Below are 18,661 nucleotides of genomic sequence, written 5' to 3' on the forward strand. Positions count from 1 at the left end.
AAAGCTAACACAGGATTAATTTGTCAACATATTCATTCTTGTGAGATCCCAAATGCCCCTACTGCTCACCAATTTCACAAGTTGAACACAAAATATGCCTCACAAAGACAGGCCAGAAGTCTACAGGGTCTTCTAAAAGTAAGGAGAACAACTCAAATGTTAAGCAAGACTAGTAGAGGGGACACCATTTGATACTGAAACACCAAATCAATAAAGCAGTTCTGTTCAGATTCATTTGACAAGCAACCTAATAAAATCTACTGGCCTGAGGAAATGCATTTTCCTGCAGCATTACTGCTCTGCAAAATGACACAAAAGTGCAAGAACAGAAGTAGAGGATGGCTGGAGACAACAGTTCTGAAATCTTACCAAGTGTTAATAAAAAGAACTATGCCGTCTTGAGAGCTTGAGGAGCACAGCCCTGGACTTCAAATCCCAGATAAAGCCTCTTCCTGGCCAAAGAGCCATTTGCAGGGTCTCGCTCCCACCTACAACTGCTTAGTGCAGGATCCTTCTCACTGCTACCAGGTGAGGGAAAGGGACCAAAGACCAGTGCATGGGAGTGGTCTCACCAGGTTCGTATACAACATGGTGAAGTTTTTTATCTTAGCAAACATTAGAAGATAAAAATGATCTTTTCATCCTGTTAGGGGTTCTTTCATATTTTCTTTGGGTTTTTTTGTTGCTTTGTTGTTCTGAAATAGTTACAATTTCAGTGGCAGTGTTAACAACAGGCCTAAAAACTAAACACATTCAAGAAGCATTAGTAAACAAATCAAGTTAAGATCCTACTAATAAGCCAGCCCTAAAATCTAATTCAGTGCTTCCTATTTCAAATCAGTATGTGCTCACATCAATGAGTGAGCTTGGTATTTTGTAATTGCTGGGAAAAACAGTACACATGTGGAAAAAGCATAACACACTCACTAGTATACAGACCAGTTTAAGATCTAAAACACAATGTCTTGACTAACTACATGCCTAGGTCATCACAGTAACAGTCTAAAGGAAAACAGAAATTGTTTCATTTACGCATTCAAAAGGAACAGGGAAGCAGCAGTGTTCAGAATAATAGAAATAATTTCCAGGACAAAAAGTTCTACCCACGTGCAAAGAACACATGCCGGCGTTTTATAAAAGATTTTTGTACATACTACGTAGCATAGCAAAAATGAAGATGAATTTCTAAGAAAAAAACCTTACTGCAGCTGCACAGACAAGACCATGTGTTTCAGCATGCACTATGCATCACAAGCACCTCTCCCAAGACCAGTACCAAAACTGCTAAGAAGACCATTTAATCTGACTCCTGGCAAGTCTCTCCCGACAGGCACTAAGCTCGATCTGCTGTTGTTGCACATGCATTTCAATATTCCCCACCTCCTGGGCTGTACTGAATTAAGACTGTAGGAGGTTTTCTTTCCAGCAGTATGATAGAGTGACTTCTGCTGCCAGCAGCAAATATGAAATAAGAGTGGTGGGTGTGCCAAGCAGGACACTGTACGTGAGAGCCTTGACAGCTACGACAGGGAATCCCATGAGACTCTCAGAGCTACAGGCTGGGTTAAATTAATATATACACAGGACAAAACAAGCACATAATGCTCAATTAGTTGCTTAGTTTCTGTTCCCAGAAAGCTGAATCAAGAAAGGACTTTACCAGAACCACCTACCATAAAACCCATTATGGGCAGACAGATCTCTGCTATGAAGTTCAGACCCTGCTTTTTAAAGATCTGGGTAAATTTTAGATCCAAGTACCAAAAAACTGAATTATGACTTCGCATCTCTGATACAATTTCTTTCCAGTCATCACACACTGCAGCTGAAAATTATTTCCCCTTCTTTGCAAACTGTTTTGATCATGATCACCATATAACATCTAGGGACGTACAGTGGCAGTGAAGGATCTCAGAGCCAGGCTATCGTTAAACCTTTGCTGAGAGACAAGCAAAACATTTCTTTTACATTGTCTTCAGAATAAGACAATGATTTATGCATTACCGAAGTGAAAAGTAGTTTTATTCCACTGTGAGAAAGTTTGGGAAAAGCAGGAGTCTTTAGCAATGTTCAAAAAGGAAAGAAAGAAAAAAAAAGTCAAGATTAGGCCAGACAAAGAGCCAGTTCCCACAAAAGGCATTATGGAGCTATGCCAAATGCTTCTAAGAACAGAGCATTTTTTGGTTGTTTATTTGAATCCAAATTTCTTATGCCTTCATTCTCTCTTTTATGGGTATTAATAAGATTTCCACATAAATCTGTCTCTACTTAGTCATCTTCACCACTGTCAGACTTCAGAGTCCTCCATGAGAAAGGATTGCCAACACAAATGTTTTAGATGTCAAACAAGCCATACAATCGGTCCAGCCATCACTCAGAACACACAGTCCCAAAAGGTCAAAAGCCACAGTCTACGGAAAGCAAAGAATTTAAAAGTATATATCACATTTTATTATAATTCAGAGACTCAGAAAAGAGGGGAAGAGGGAAAATAATAGTGGTAATAAACTGACTGCATTTCCTGATCTGGTGTTGGCAAATGAAAAACCTGTGAGCATCTTTCTCCAATTAATATACATTCTTAAGACAGACTTCACACACTGACTGGAAATTTTACCTGTGCTTACCTGAAACCACTTTTCTTTGATTCTTCTCCTATTTATTTCACAAGCGCTTCACCTTAATATCACACACTGTGACCACAGTAAGTCTGTCATTAATATATGGAAATTTCCAGGGCAACAATGAATTTTTGCATCAAGTTTTTGCACTTAGAGCCCAGTAACTCTATCATTCCTTAAAAACCTGAGAGGTTATCTCCATAGATTCAAACTCATGGATGGATCTCTGTGGCTTAGCAAACAAACATCCACCCTCCAAAACAAGCAAACAAAATCAAACACAAACAAACGAACAAAAAAAATCACCAGATGCTTTTGAATCCAGTTGAAAGAAGTGAGATAAGCAACAGGAATAAAGTTATCACCAGACAGAACTGTTGTGTTCCCTGGGTATCAATCACAGACAGGCTGAAACAAACGTGACCCACCTTTCTTACACATAGAAGCAGAATGAAGTGTCCAAAGCCCACCCTCAACTTGTCTTTCATGACAGAGGAAAGGAGTTTCAGATTTGCTGGGTAGAAGATAGGGAATGACACAGGAATAATCAACTCACTGATGTAAACATTCCTACATCAAAAAGGAACATTTGACCATTCATCCCATCTCAGAAGAGTTGCACTAAGGAAGCCATAACTTAAACCATGTGGGCATCATTTTGACATTTCTCTTCAGTTTGCTTTTTATTAAATAAACACTTAGGAAAAAACCTACATACATCTAAGAAGCTAGACATATAAAATGTCATTGAAAACATCTGAGATTGAAATTCAAGAATTCAAAAGATAGTGTACAATACAATTATGCTTACAAACACTGATTCACTGTTTTAGATAGCAATCCATTAAGATCACAGGAAAGATAGAAAGCAACCTTCTGGGCTATCAAGTTTCTGCCTAAAGTTCTCATCTTCTTAACCTGCTATTATGAATGATTAAGACAATCTGATCGTTCCTTTTATCTCAGTTCTAAAAACTTTAACCAAATAAAAGACCCAGAGGCCCCTAGGCCAAGTTCTCATGAACAGACTGAATGACTGTAAATGAAGCTGTTTTGTCGCAGCTCCCATTAGCTGAGGATTTTTGGGGAGATTGGATTTTTTAAGTGCATATCAGTAAATTTTGCAATACACTGACTTCATTTTAAAAATCAACAGTTTTCTCAGTATCATGTTTCCACTTTCATTTGAGAAGAGATAATATATAAAACAATTCAGAATATGAAATATACAAATATATTTGCAGCTGCAAATTCCCTTCTATTAAAGGGTTGTACTAATTTACAGCCAAGAATTTTATCATTTTTGATCACAGACCAGTTACAATTCCCAAAAGAATAAGAAAATCTAAAGATCTAAACATGACAGTATATCCAGGCATGATCACAGAATTCAAATTTCTGGGTTTCCAAAAAGTCTGCTCGAGTGGCAGATCACAACCCACGTCAGGAAATGTTAAGGTTAATCTTAAGGACTTTTTCTTTTGTCTATGTATAACTCAAAAGCAAAAGAAAATTCTAGCTCCAAGGATGGTGACAGCTAAAATATTGGAATGAAAAACATTGAATCTATGCCTCAGTCACTGCTATCCACAAGTATATACCATCCATCAAGCCTGAATAAGAACATCACATGTTTTAGGACTATATTTATATAGCACACCCAGTAGAAGAGAAAGCTGAAATAAATATTAGAAAGATTTAAACGGGAAGAGATAGACTATGCATCTTTGCTACTTCACTTTAAAACGTTTAAGAATTCTCCAAGAAATAGTCAGGTTTTGCCATCTCTATCTCACAGCACCACATGTACACAGAAAGTCAGGTTTAGATGTCCTAAATTTCAGTTAAGCCCCAGTGACTACTATTTCCTGCTAGCTGGCTCTGACTCCAAAGGTGTCCTGCCAAGAAGAAGCAACAGGCCTGGATCCTCAAGTGGAATTTAAGCCGAAATAGGTGCTTTACTGCTGGCTGCCCAGTCCCTCCAATTGTTTCACTATGCTCCCCTAATACATCAACTGACACAAAAAAAACCAAGCTTGGTAAGAATTAGCGTTTTGTATTCTGCAACCCAGAAGTCAATTTTCAGTATCAGTATGGCACAGACAATATTGCCCTTTGCCACTGAACAGATTCTCAGTGTGGTCTCTGTAATGATGCACGTACAGAGCCAGTGCTGCCTAAAATAATCAAATTGTACACACCTATTGGTATACCTGCCTGCTTCTGGGAGGTACTAAGTGGTTTTGCTTTTCCACAAGTCAGAGGAAACATGAATACTCTGCAACTCTGAACATAAGTATTTTACTGGAAAGGGTAGGGATCCTTATCCACCCTTACCCACCTTTTAACTTCTGGATCTCTGGCAAAGTCTTCCTCAGAGCTCAGTTCCCCATAAGCACACAGGAAGTATAGTACTAAAGCCTTGAACAGAAAATGTTTATTCATATGCAGCTTTGTATAATCAGTAGACAATCAGGACCACCTTGAAGAATGGCATTTGCATATGAATGAAGCTGGTCTATTAAAAAAGTCAGTAATGGCATATGAATTATGTTGCAACATTTCACCTCATACAGAATTCAGAATCAACAGGAATGCAGTGAATTTCAGGGAACTGCCATAATAAACAAATATTCAGAGCTGTCTTAATAAATAACAAATACTAACTAGTCCACAGCTTCCTTGAGGACAGGCACATTGCAGCAATAATATATGCATCACATATAACAGAGTAAGTTTTACCAGCTAAAGCTCATCATCCTTATCTGTAAAAATTCAAGTTGCTTATTTATTTCTACTGGTCTTATCACACTCCTAAGCAGGCAGAGCTCCAGCCTGAACAAGACTCAATGACCCAGTGGGTCCTTTCCAACCTAGTGATTCTATGATTTACCACCATAAGAACGACACCAGCTCACACTGCACAGGGACCTTATCAGATCCTCCTGTCCAGCAAGTCCCGAGCTCCATGTCACAGCTAAAGCTAGTAGCAAGTCAGCCTTGGCACCAAGGATATCGTGTAAAGCACCTGCCTGGCTTTGAACCTCTAGTACAGAGTTGTAGCACCAGGTTCCAGTGTATATACTGGAATGGTACATGTTAGTAAGACAAGCATATACGTGTGGATCAAAATCACTACTGAAGTATTTATAAAAAAAAACAAAACAAAACTTTTTTTTACAAAACTTGGCATGGATTTGCAAGTAAAAAAAAGAGAAAGAAAGACTAAAACTACAATGAATCAAAAGTAAGGCAATGGTTATAAAGGCTGATGTATTAAAAAACATATCTGCTTGTGGAGACATCAGAAAGTAGTATTAAACATCCACAAATAACAGCGTTGTACATAACTCAGATTGCAGACTGCGCTCTCAGAGTTGAAAGAAGAGTTCCAGCCCTCAAGGCTACCTTTACAACTGCTGCAGGGAGACACTAGAGGGGGGAAAGGGAAGGAACCCCCCCCAGCCCAAAAAAATCCACCACAAACCCCACATTTCTAATTTGAATATGAATGTATATGTATATATACATACACACACGGATATAAAAAGATGTATGTATATGTGTGTGCACACATACCTCTATAAAAACATGCTACAAAGTCTAAGGTCATGTTTTAAGCATTATAACCAATATTGGCTTTGAATTGCTTACTTTAAATAAGAAAAAGAACAGTTAGTTAAAAAAAAAAAAAGCTATCTGCAGATTTGTGTATGGGAACACACCCTCCTCCCACACTAATGATTCAACTGAGCGGATCAGCGTGTTACCCTTGGAGGACTGAACACTCTCAATTCCCACTGAGGTCAGTGGAAGCAGAGAGGAGATTATCAGTAATCACTACAAAATGAATGTAAGAAAAATAGCATTTTTGACAAACCTTGACTTGTACATCATAAATTTTGAAACATCACTGAATGACCTCCAGGAGAAGTGAAAGGTATTCATTGTCTCACAAGAGTAAGATGCAGAGATACATTTCAGCCCAAGTACTCCTATAACAATCCCAGTGACAAACTGAAAGTTCAGTTATCTTACATGTATAAATGCACCCAAACACACTTAAGTTACTTATCAATACATAATACAGTGATTAGACCTTGTCAAGAATAACCTGTGGCTAGAATCACCAGTAAAATTGAAGATAAATGCACCTGAAATCCCTACCAGCATCCAACACTTTTTTTGCCACTCATCACCAAGTATCAGCAGAAGGATTTCAGTATTAGCAATATAGAAATACCCCTGTCTGCATTGTGGGGTGGGTGTGGGTATGTGGTGGAAATGAAGCAGCACCGTCAACTCTGCAAGGAGATCCGTTAGCTGATGAGCTCTAAACGCTACAGTTAGAAAATGAAAGAATCTCATAATATAAGCACTTGAAACTGCATTAATGTAGGCAAGGGTGGACAGCACATAAAACAAGGTTGTGCAGCTCTTTTTAATCTGCACTTTTGCACTGAGGTCTGCACCTTTCTACAGCTGTCATTTCCAATGACATTTAATAGATGAACATGGACAAGGTTTCACAAGTTTTACTCTGCAAGCAACAAAAAGTTTGGGCGAGCATATCTAATCTCTGCTCATAGAAATGGAGAAAAAATTGCCACAATGTAATTTATCAGCCCATGCATCACCCTTTCCAAGCGTCTTCATCCACTGCTGGTCAAACAGCAAACAAATTCTCCTGAGAACTGCAGGCTGCCACCTGAGTGGCTGCATTGCCACCACAGGGCAGACAGTCCACCACTCCAGCCTCTTCAGCTGCCCTACATTCTAACTTTAAGATAAATTTGGTGTGTACTTTTCTTGTGAGGATCAATATTTTTATGTAACACAAGTAACAAAACATACTAACGTTCTGTCTATCCTCCAGGACCTTAACTATAAACACATATTGATTTATTTAAAACTGTATAGCAAAAATAAGTACAAGAGACAAACAGAAGTTATCTGTACTCCAGGGTGAGGAAGAACTCAGATTATTGCTGGTGCCATGGCTGCAACTCCAGCATACAGAGATACTAGCAAAGTATTATCAATCTGCTGGGAGTGTAACAATTCAAAAATCAACTAACCTTTGCCACTTAAACAACTCTTTTCCCTTCTGGAATTCATTTCACAAACATGCGTATGGACCAATTTACTCAAACATCAGTTAGAGAAGGATGCTGCTCAGAATAAGTAATATTCAGTGTTGAAGTTTATTTAATAATTATTCACCTATATCATTATCATTTACACAAAGAAAACCTGTCTGCAAGCTTTTTCAAAGAAACAAGAAGCTTCTTTAAAACAATAAATAAATCCAACAACCATCAGTAATTTGATCCTCAAAACACAGCAAGTGATACATCTTTCCAGCAGACATCATCATATTCATGTTTTTACACAGCTTTTATTGAAACTGAGATATTTCTAAGAGGAGCAACCGTCTAAGTGAACGGTTGCTTTTTACACCATAACGAGGGTCTGTCTCAGGAGTTCAGCAACCATCAGAAAAGCAGCCTGAGTATATCTGAAAAGCATCACTCCTACAGAGTTAGGCAGCCAAAAAAAAAAAAATATGCGGGATATAATTTTATTTTACTTTAAAATTCAAATTGAAGTATAAATTCTTACTACAAAACAAAGCCAAGTTAGGCGACCTACAAAATGCAGATAAGTAGATTTAACCCTACATATCTCACTGTCAGGTTAGGGACATCAGGAAAGGAGGCCTCAGCTATGCTCGGAGCTATTTCTGACATATGGAGGTTTTGTATTTTTCCAGCCTTGTGTGGGTAGGGGGAGGGGGGAGCAGGGAAGAGAGCCTTTAGCTGCATTAATGCTCAGAAATATCTTCTCCCTAACAGTAGTTAATTGTAATAAAAATACAAACACAACCATGCAGTGATAGGTCCATGGCTGTAGACACATCAGATAAAACAGTACAGTCTCTAAGCATACCACAACAGAGTAACCAACTGGGAAATTTCTCCCTAATTAGTATGAGATTAGGGAAAAAAAAAAAAAAAAAAAAAGCAAGCCAGTTTTTCTAATCCTCAGTCTGCTTGGAATAAGAAATCTCTAATCTCAATAAACGTCTAAGGATTTTAGAAATATCTTCACTCATACCTTGTGAACGATCCACATGTTCCACAATAAGCATGTATTTCTATGTTACACATCCAGACTTCTTCCTAGCAGTTTAAGACTAAAGGGTTGGGGTTTGGGTTTTGTTGGTGGTTTTTTTTTTTTTTGGGCGGGGGGGGGGGGGGGAGGCTGGGGTTCATTGGTGTGGGAGTAGTCGTGCTTTTGTCTTTTTTCCAAATTCTCTTGTATTCTACCAGTTTTAGGAAAACACCTATTCAGTACTCCTCAGCCATATCTGTGACCATGTATCTTTTCCAGTTTCTTCTTAGACGATGGTCAGAGGTTTTGACTATCCATAGACCTCACCCACTCATCGCAGCTGACCAAAACTCAAGACTGCGCTCGATCCATACCAAGACTTCACTAAACTTATTTCCCTGTAATACTTCAAATATAGAGACTTTTTGGTGATCGGTACTGCTAGCTGTCACAAAGTCTTTCCTGGCAGGTTCCAAAATTAAAAATGCAATTTCACCAACCAAAGTCTTATAACCAATAGCTTTCATGTACTGTACATTTTACCTTTCATTCAGCAACCCTTAAGGCTGCATTAGGAAACCCTCCAGCTGCCTCCTGCGTTCAACAGGAACAAAGGACCATTTCTCTCATCAGCACATTCTGCTATTGCACTCTTCGTGTGGTATTTCCCGTTTTATTTATAGTTACATGTGTGAATAGAGTCATGAGGTGCCACAATACATAAAGCAATGGTGATTTAGCCTATTTTTGTGGATTATTGACAGAACCACAGGCAGCTTCTTCTTCATACCCGGATCTCCATTTACGCATGTAATTGGTTTTTTGAAGGCAAAAATCTATTACCTCTCTTCTTCCAATTACTATTTTTTTTGGTTAGCACATCCAAAAAGCTCAGGTTAAAGAAGCTCAATCTTCGTTTGGGGCAATCCCCGATTTCAGCACACAACAGGGGACGATGTGATTGGGAGCAGCCGTGTGGAGAAGGACTTAGGAGTGCTGGTTGATGAGAAGCTCGACATGAGCCGGCAATGTGCACTCACAGCCCAGAAACCCAATTGTATCCTGGGCTGCATCAAAAGAAGTGTGGCCAGCACGTCAAGGGAGGAGATTCTGCTCCTCTATTCCTCTCTTGTGAGACTTCATCTGGAGTATTGTGTCCAGTTCTGGAATCCCCAACATAAGAAGGATATGGAGCTGTTGGAACAGGTCCAAAGGAGGGATACAAAGATGATAAGAAGGCTGGAACACCTCTGCTATGAGGAGAGCCTGAGAGAGTTGGGGTTGTTCACCCTGGAGAAGAGAAGGCTCCGAGGAAATCTTATAGCAACCTTCCAGTACCTGAAAGGGGCTACAGGAAAGCTGGAGTGAGGCTAGTCATAAAGGCTTGTGATGACAGGATGAGGAGGAATGGGTATAATTGGAAAGGGGCAGATTTAAGCTTGATGTTAGGAAGAATTTCTTCACCATGAGAGTGGTGAGACACTGGCACAGGTTGCCCAGGGAAGTTGTGGATGCCCCATCCCTGGAGACGTTCAAGGTCAGGTTGGATGGGGCCTTGGGCAGCCTGATCTAGTGGGATGTCCCTGCCCATGGCAGGGGGGTTGGAACTACATGATCTTTCAGGTCCCTTCCAACCTTAACTATTCCGTGCTTCTATGATTCTTTTACAGCAGGTTTCTTGACTCACCCCTAACCTATCGGGCTCACCCAGGCATTCAGCTAAACTCAAAGCTTTTTGCTGACGTCCCCAGCAACTAGAATGGCAGGGGATGGACAGCAAAACATTAAAAAAGACAGAAAAAAACAGAGTGTGAGTTAAGTACCACGGACAGATTTTGTGCATGCGGCGCTTCCCCTGCAGCGGGAGGCGGCCGAGAGGCGCTCTCGCGCCCCCTAGGGGAGCCGCCCCGCTACTGCCGGCCCCGCGCCTGCGAGCACCCACCTCCCGGAACATAGTAACAATAATTATAATAACAGACTTGTAGCAACTACATACGCCCACTCGGAAGGAGAAGAAAAGCAGCTCTCCATTAGAAAAAGAAAATAAAATAAGGAAAATCTTGAGCAAGGGGTATAGCACTTCTTCCTCTCACAATCTCCTCTAGCCTCCAGCCCAGAAAGAGCTTCCCCACAAGTTAAAACTTGGACAGACATCGTTTTTAATATTTTTTTTCTATTTTTCAAATCTTTGCCCCCATTCAGAGAACTCCTGATGCTACCACTGCACTCGGAACAGGGCTTAGAGCAAACCAGCCCCAAAGAATTCAAAAGCCACCACCCCAAAAAACCTGAAAAACTACATAGTCTAAAGAAAAGTAATTTGAGTGACACTGACTGACATAGAAGAGATTTTGAGGACAGGGTCTGGTAATTTAAAACCAAGCAGAGAAGAAAAAAATACACATAAAGAAAAATCCGACTTCTACTTTATTATCTGAACCTTAACATTTATTTCCTTATCTGTCAAGCGGCATCCTATAAACTGTACATCTCCCATTAGATTACCTAAATAAATCGCAGCAACTGGCTCAAAGCTTTAACTGCAGAAGTGTTCTTTCTATCCTCAAACATTATAGGATGCAGTCAGCTCACTCCCATTTTGAGCCCTGCGGTTTGCAGGAACCAGAACCCACCAACCTTTCCACTTCCAGGCTGGGATTTTTATTTTTTTTTAATTTATTACTTTTTAAAGGAAAAAGCCCAAGCAATATTCCTTCAATTCGCAAAGTACAGCTATGTCTCAGTCTTTTGCAAAAAAAAGAGTAAGCATACTAACAGCAGATCAGGACAAATTCATACAAATGTTGCAGTTAACGTCCAAAACATCATGTGTCACTGTTTTTCGCCTTCAACCCCCAACAAGCTTCTCAAAACACATTTCATACATAGGGTCACTGTTCTGGCTGTTTATTTAATTAACATGACAACCCAGCATACACAGGATTTCTTTCAGTTCCCCAGCTTCACATTTTCACACTTCAGGCAGAAAGAGCAGAAAGTCACTACTGTATTTTACTTTTTTTGCCAAAATTCCATAATATACATTCCTTGTTTTAACCAATTGACAAAAATAGATTTTAAACCAATCGCGAGAGTTTCAGCTGCAGTTTCTAGATTTTTGTGAGGTTGAAGGAAAAAAAAAAAAGAAAAAATATCAAAGTAGAGCAGGTTTACATAAATGAAGCCATGCAAAAGAAAATAAAGTATTACATCTGGAATCCCTGGGTGATTTTTCCTGGAGCCTACTTAAGTATTTTACACGGTTGTGTTTCAGTAAGTCACCAGATGACATAATTCCTCAGTATTCCTTGGTTTCTAGTGACCTAAATGGTAATGCCAGCAAATCTTATCAGAGTAATTACAGCTCAATAATGCTTATTAGCAGAGGGAGGCATACAGTATGTAACACTGCATGCCTAATAGGAGACCTTAACATTGACATCCATAAACTTCGATATCTAGATTTAATCTGCCTTCTCCTCTCCAAAATTTTAAATCTCTGTGTGTTACTCTTGGATCTCTCCTTCTTTCAGGCAAGAAGGCAGGATACATAATATTTAAAACTAGTTATAAGATAAGGGTACATCTGTCCTTTTCTTAAGATAGAATGATACACAGACAGGAAAGGAGGAGGGTGGTGGGGGGAGAAACATATTCCTGGCACTTACAAAGCTCTCACTGTCAAACAATGAGAAGAACAAATCAAGACTCAATTTTCCCTTGAAAAAATCCAAACAAATACATTTATTTTTCTCCTCCGTTTCTTAGATCTTATCACTGAAGAGATATTTTTTGACTATGTGAACTGTTACAGTATTGTCTTCTCAACTCCACAGACGGGACGTGATAACAACGGTCCCGGCTCACAACTTTCCCAGGCTACAGACTGGGAACAGGCAGAGTCACCACCCAGAACCTCACCAAAAAAAATGATCAAATCAGGGGGAAAAAAACCTCTGCTGCTGATGGAGGAAGAAAGAGGAGTCTGGCATTGAAGTTACTTATCTGAAAAAAAAAAAACTTTTTAAAAGGAGAAACAGGCAGGGAAAGATGTAGCAGCACAAAACAGTGACCAAGACTCCGATTAAAAATAAGTGACAGACCCTCAGGTGTCCCTCAGTGAGGCAACCAGTTTCCTACTTTTACAACTGCCCAGAAGCAGGAAAAGAGCAAACAAAAAAGCAAAAAACCCTCCCTGCCCCATGAGCCAGAGGACATAGACAGGAGTTTGCACATGGAGCTGCTGGCCTCACAGCTAGAGACATCAGAGCTAGAGGAGAAACTCCATCCTAGTGCTACGCACCACCAACACTGAGTATCAGGGCTTCCCAACAGGGCAAGACTCCGCATCTCATTAGTGCCTTAACGGGGTTGTGTTACTGTATGTGTTACATGTGTTTTATGTATGTGTTACTGTGTCATAGATGCTGTACCTGTGGTGAGTCTTCCCACTAAGGGAAAAAAAAAAGAAGAAAAAAGAAAAGCCTAAAAAGACTAAGCAAATTGAACTACTTACAGCAGCTGCTCTACCTCATTTAACACTCACTTGTAATAAATCCAAGTTATCGGAAAGCTTCCCCTTCCACTCAAACAAAACAAACACCAAGCAAGGCTTAAAAGCAAAATTGAGGGTCTTCAACATGGTTTAAAATTGTTCAGCTACTATCTCCTGCAGAGTATTTTACCCACCAAGGCAAAATCATCCCTTTGGACTGTTATATATGAAGATGAACACACACAGATCAGAGGCACAAGCTCCAGAATGCACAGACTGTATAATATTTTCATGGGAAACACCATGAAACGCAAGACACAGAATGTATTTCTGCCACTGCCCCCTGCAATGCTTTTATAAAAAACTGAAATGGTTGAAAAAAAACCATGAAAAAAAAACCCCTCCAAAAGCAGTCATCCTGGAGGTACTCTTGCATTTACCAGGAAAAAAAAAAAATGCAATTTTCATTCACTCACTGTCCTATCCATCCATTCACAATTTCTCTCCGCAGCCTCTTTCAAATCTGGGTGAGCAAGCCCTCAAGGAGCTGAGCATCCTCAGCTGGCATTGATGAAATCACAAGGAGACAACACTCAGCTGGGAGGAGAATCAGATTATTACAAAGCACACATTTCTCAATGAGCTCTACACACACACACCAAACTGTAAGCTTTTAATTCACAGAGTTCACCGAAGTTGAGAAAGAGAACATACACAAAAATCAACTGCAAAAAAACAAAACTAAAGAAAAAAAACTAGTGAAGAGCACTTTTAGCAACAAAATAAGGTTATATCTTTCTATAGTTTGATTTTCTGTGGTGTTTTTTTTTTTTTTAATGAAACAGTTTTTCTTTCAAAATTCTTTTAGGAACTGATTAGCAACTAAGATGAGACATTTCTACAGGCAGAATAATTCAGTAACATATGTATTTACAGCTACTTCTACCAGAAATACAATTTAAAATATGCTAATACCTATATCTATGATGTTAGTTTGCATTTCCTAATACTGTGCTTTATATCACAAGATTTATATCATAGATTCAATTCCATGTTCTAGTAGGGAAAGAAATCAGATAACTGAGATCGAGTGACTAAAAAAAAGTAAACTGCGAAACTCCGACTTTTGTAGAATCTCATATCACAGTTAGATAGGGAGGGAATCACACTCTGAATAAAAGCTCAATTAAAAGCTCAGCCATAGACAAGCTTACACGAGAGGCAATGGGAAACATCTCTAAAACTTCACCTAATGTTATTCACCAAAAGAAAGCACATATTTCAAAGCAATAAAGGAGATCCATTTCCTGATGAAAATTATTGACAGTTCCCAGACATATTAACAAGCTGTCTTTTGGACCAGAAACATTCAGGGCATTTTTTTTAAAACCAGGGGGTGATGGAAGGCCTGGTTTTGTTTACAAAGCCCTCATCTCTATTTTTAACATGTTATATTTAAAAACTGTCCAAAAAAAGAAACATTTACCTCTGGTTTCTTTAAGCCTATGGGGAGCTGATTTTTGCTATAAACACAAACTTTGTTTGCTGTAAGAGTCCCACTTCTCCTAGCATGTCTTCAAGGCCCTTACAGAGCTTTGTTTCAGCTTCTCCATTTTCCTATCTTGCCAAAATTTCTTTAAGAAGACAGTTTTTAGGGAGGGAAGTTCACATATACACAACCACCCTGTGCTTGCAAAAAAAAGAGAGAAAGTCTTCCCAAACTCGAAAGCAGTCAATCATTTCTAATCACACAGTGATGCAAGCAATACCAGATCTCGCTATTGATTAATAGTGAGTGAGGACAAAAGAGAGAGAAATTTGCCAAAATCCTTCAGCGGGTGAACTGAACGGTCGCCAGCTAACTCCAGTCCAGCTCCGCAGCTTAGAAGCGGGAGTCGTTTGAGGCAAAGCTGACCACTGCCTTTAAGTAACACAACATTTTTTGGGGAAAGAAATCTATCTTCATATCCATTACCAGTGAACCATCCTGCTATATACAGATGGTTTGAACTCCCTCCATAAGGAAAGGGAAGGACGTGACCACAAACTAGTAAGCCCTATCTCCAAATGATTACATCTAGAGAAGTTAATTTGAAGTGTGAGAGTGAGTGGAAATATGTTTAAAACCTTAACAACAACGATTATTTTAAGCAATCACCACGAACTCTTAATGTCATCAAGTAAGTATAAACAGTTTTTAATCTCTTGCCTTAGATACTGTACTTTCAAATTATTCTCACACCTTTCTCTTTCTCTCAGTTCCTAATACCGGGTCAGCTTTCTACTTTTTCACACTGTGTTTGCCTGGACTCTGTGGTAAATATTTATTTTATTTAAACAAAAACGTTAAATAAATAAGTATATTTGTTGTAAAATAAGCCTCAAGTATATAAGGTTGTCAGGCCCTCTTCTAGAAACTGTCATAACCAACCACAAAGGGATGTAACCAAGCCATTTCCAGAAACAAACTAGCCACCCACACCATATGGTTAGATGCCATCACTTGGAAAACAGCTGCTTATCCAGAAAGCAACCTGAAAGAAAACCTTTGGTGTACGGCAATATGCTTCTTTGGACCACAGCGTACAGAGTAATTCTCAATCCTAACTGAAAAAGAAAGCTTACCGCCAATTGCCACTTTTTTTCCCCCCAGTCTTCCCTTTCCACCACACAGCGAGGCTTTCAATACACTCGGATACACTTGACCCATCGAGCAACATCCTTGTACGGCAATCTTAAATCTCAAAAAAAACCCTGAGAAAACACTTTCAGTGCAGAACTAAGCCGAACCTGTGTCCGTGGCAGGACTCTTATACTCTGTGTAGTAAAGCTAATGGCTTATTTCTTTTCCCATTTTTCTTTTCTTTGAGGTGTGCATTTATTTAAAAGAACCCGTCGCTACTAACAGGGTAAGTTTTCACTCATCCATTCAAATTGCGACCTCTTCGAGGAAGACAGAGTTGAGCTAAATCTCGTGTGCCTCGTACCGGTTCCCACAAGGGCAGGAGAGCGGGAGCTATCGATCAAAAGCACGGGAATAGCCTTGGGGAGGCAAAGTGCAAAGATGAGCACCGCGCTGTGCGGGCCAGCCTCAAAGGACACGGTATCGCCCTGATAAGGGACTTCTCCCACTGAAGAGAAGTTGCTTGTCTCACAAACATACATCTCTTTAAAGGTGAAAGTAAGTTTAATAGGGAAAAACACTTTTCCGGGAAAATAAGGGTTCGAAAAAGCAAAGCTCGTGAGTGATGCTGGGAAACCTCGGGGCAGGTTCCCATCAGCTCCGAGCGCCAGGCGGGTACCACCCGCTTTCAACTTTCTGCCAGGCTTAAGAAAAGCGAGCGCCGGCTGGAAAAGCGACGAAAACCCCGAGCTTTCTCCCCGTCTCCTGCAGCCGGGAGAAGCCAGGCTGGCTGCGGGGAACCCCGCTTCTCCCTCAGCCCCGTCCCGGGGCTCTCGGCGCCGGGGGAAGCTCGCAGTGTGGCCAGAGCTCCGCGGGGGACCCGCACCGCCCCGCCGCCGGCGAAGTCGGGGGGACCCGTTCCCTTCCCTACCTGCTCCCGGGGGATGCAGGGCAGCGACGTCCGCCGGTGGGTCTTGCCTCCGCCCGACATCTCGGGGGAGAGCATGGAGCTGGACCGCCGTCTCCTCCCGAGCACCGGGGCTTCGTCCGCGACCCGCGGGGCGGCGGGATGCTCGGGCGGGGGCTCCGACCGCCGCGGGGGCCAGAGCCGGTCAGCGTAGCCGGCCAAGAGGATGCCCAGCAGCCCCAGCAGGTAGGCGAGGTAGGGCCGCCAGGACGCCGGGACCCTCTCCAAGAAGACGAGGGACGTGGTCCTGGCCGCGCTAGTCACGGCGAGCATGAGGACGCCCTGCCTCAGCTTCAGCACCAGCCATGTCACGGCGGCCAGGCAGCTCAGCACCACCCCCGTGGCGGCGAGGGAGAGCAAGTGATCCTCCCCCGCCGCCAGCGCCGCCGCTTCCCCCCCGCAGCTGGCGCCCAGCAGCGCCGCCGCCCGCACCAGGGAGCGCCCCGCGCCCAGCGCAGCCCCGGCCAAGCCCAGCAGCACCGAGAGGGAGCCGGCACACAGCGCCCAGGAAACTTTCCGGCGGCGACAGCGTTCCCGAGGAGGCGGCAGAGCGGATCGGGGAGCCGACCCCCCCTCCGCCGCGCCCACGGGATGCCGCCCGCCGCAGCCGGGCACGGCTTCGACGGGCTTGCCTTCTGCACCCCCGGGCGTCCTCCCCGGGGCCGATTCCCAGCCGGGCATCCTCCCTAGGGCCCGTTCCCAGCCGGGCAGGGGCCAGGAGGGGCGCTGTCAGCGGCGGGCGGGGGGCGCTCCCCGCCGCGGCATCTCCTGCCGAGCGCGGTGCTCGCCCCCCGCTCGCCTCCTCCTCCTCCTCCGAAAGAGCCCAGCGCCGCGCATCAAAGGTCTGGGGAAGCGCCTCGCCTCCTCCGCCACTGCTCCGGGCTGGGAGTCAATTGAAAATGTCTTTAAAAGTGCCAAAGAGAGAGAGAGATCCTAAACAGTGTGAAAAAAAACCAAAAAAAAACCAAAACCGGGGCGTGCGGAGAGAGGCAGATGTACCACTTCGGGAGTGCTACTTAATTTCTAGGCCATCGTTTCCCGTCCAGGCGCTCCCGGCGGGGAAAGGGAAGGAAGGAGGTTTGCTCCAAGTCCTGGCCCTTGGGGTCCCGGCCAGAGCAGGGGAAGGAGCCTCCTGATTCTTGCAAACCGCGAGAAAGGAGAAAAGAACGCGAAAAAGTTCGGGGGGAGGGGGAAGGGGGGGAAAAAAAAAAAAAAAGGCAAATAAAAGGCCAACGGAGCCGGAGGCAGAAGTTGCGAAGTCCTGCCGGGAGGGCGAGAGAGAGATCCGCGGGACGGACTTGAAGGGAGGCTGCTTGGGAAGAGAGAAAGAGGAAGAGCGAGAAAGAAAGCGTTTCACTCCTGAAAGCTGCTGGGATAGCGTTTAAGTTTTGCACGGAAAATATCAAGTAATGTGGTTGGACTGGATTGATCTCAAAGGTCTTTTCCAGCCTAGGGATTCTATGTGAGCTTCGCCCAGCCGGGAGAGGAGGCTGACGAAAGCCCTGAACCCGAACCGAACAACCACGCCAAACAAGAGCAGCGGAGGGGGTCGGACGAGGAAGCTGCCGAGGGAGGGGAGGAGGGAGGAGGGCGCTTTCAGAGCGACTCCCGGGAAAGGGCTGCATCGGGAGGCTCCGCACTTGGACCAGGATGCGGGATGCGGAGCTCCCTGCCACTGGGCGCTGGGGCATAAATCCGCCTGTCAGGGAGAGGGGGCAATTACAAGCTCGTAAAAAAGTCAGAAAGATGGATGCTTATGAATGATTATTACTATTTTTGTTGGTTTGGTTTTTTGTTTTTTTTTTTTTTTTTGTGTTTTTTTTCTTTTTTTTTTTTTTTTT

General features: G+C 42.4%; 1 protein-coding gene across 1 annotated transcript in view; it reads right to left on the reverse strand.

The window, feature by feature from the left end:
* PDE3A (phosphodiesterase 3A) overlaps window positions 1-17,736 on the reverse strand; it is a 258,155-nt gene extending 240,419 nt beyond the window's left edge. Inside the window, exon 1 of the mRNA XM_054056250.1 lies at window positions 16,785-17,736. Within this exon, the coding sequence (XP_053912225.1) occupies window positions 16,785-17,501 (717 nt within the window). The 5' untranslated portion in view covers window positions 17,502-17,736. The remainder of the gene's footprint in view (window positions 1-16,784) is intronic.
* Between the last annotated feature and the right edge of the window lie 925 nt (window positions 17,737-18,661).

The sequence above is a fragment of the Cuculus canorus genome, chromosome 1 (genome assembly GCF_017976375.1).
Source record: "Cuculus canorus isolate bCucCan1 chromosome 1, bCucCan1.pri, whole genome shotgun sequence".
NCBI lineage: Eukaryota > Metazoa > Chordata > Aves > Cuculiformes > Cuculidae > Cuculus > Cuculus canorus.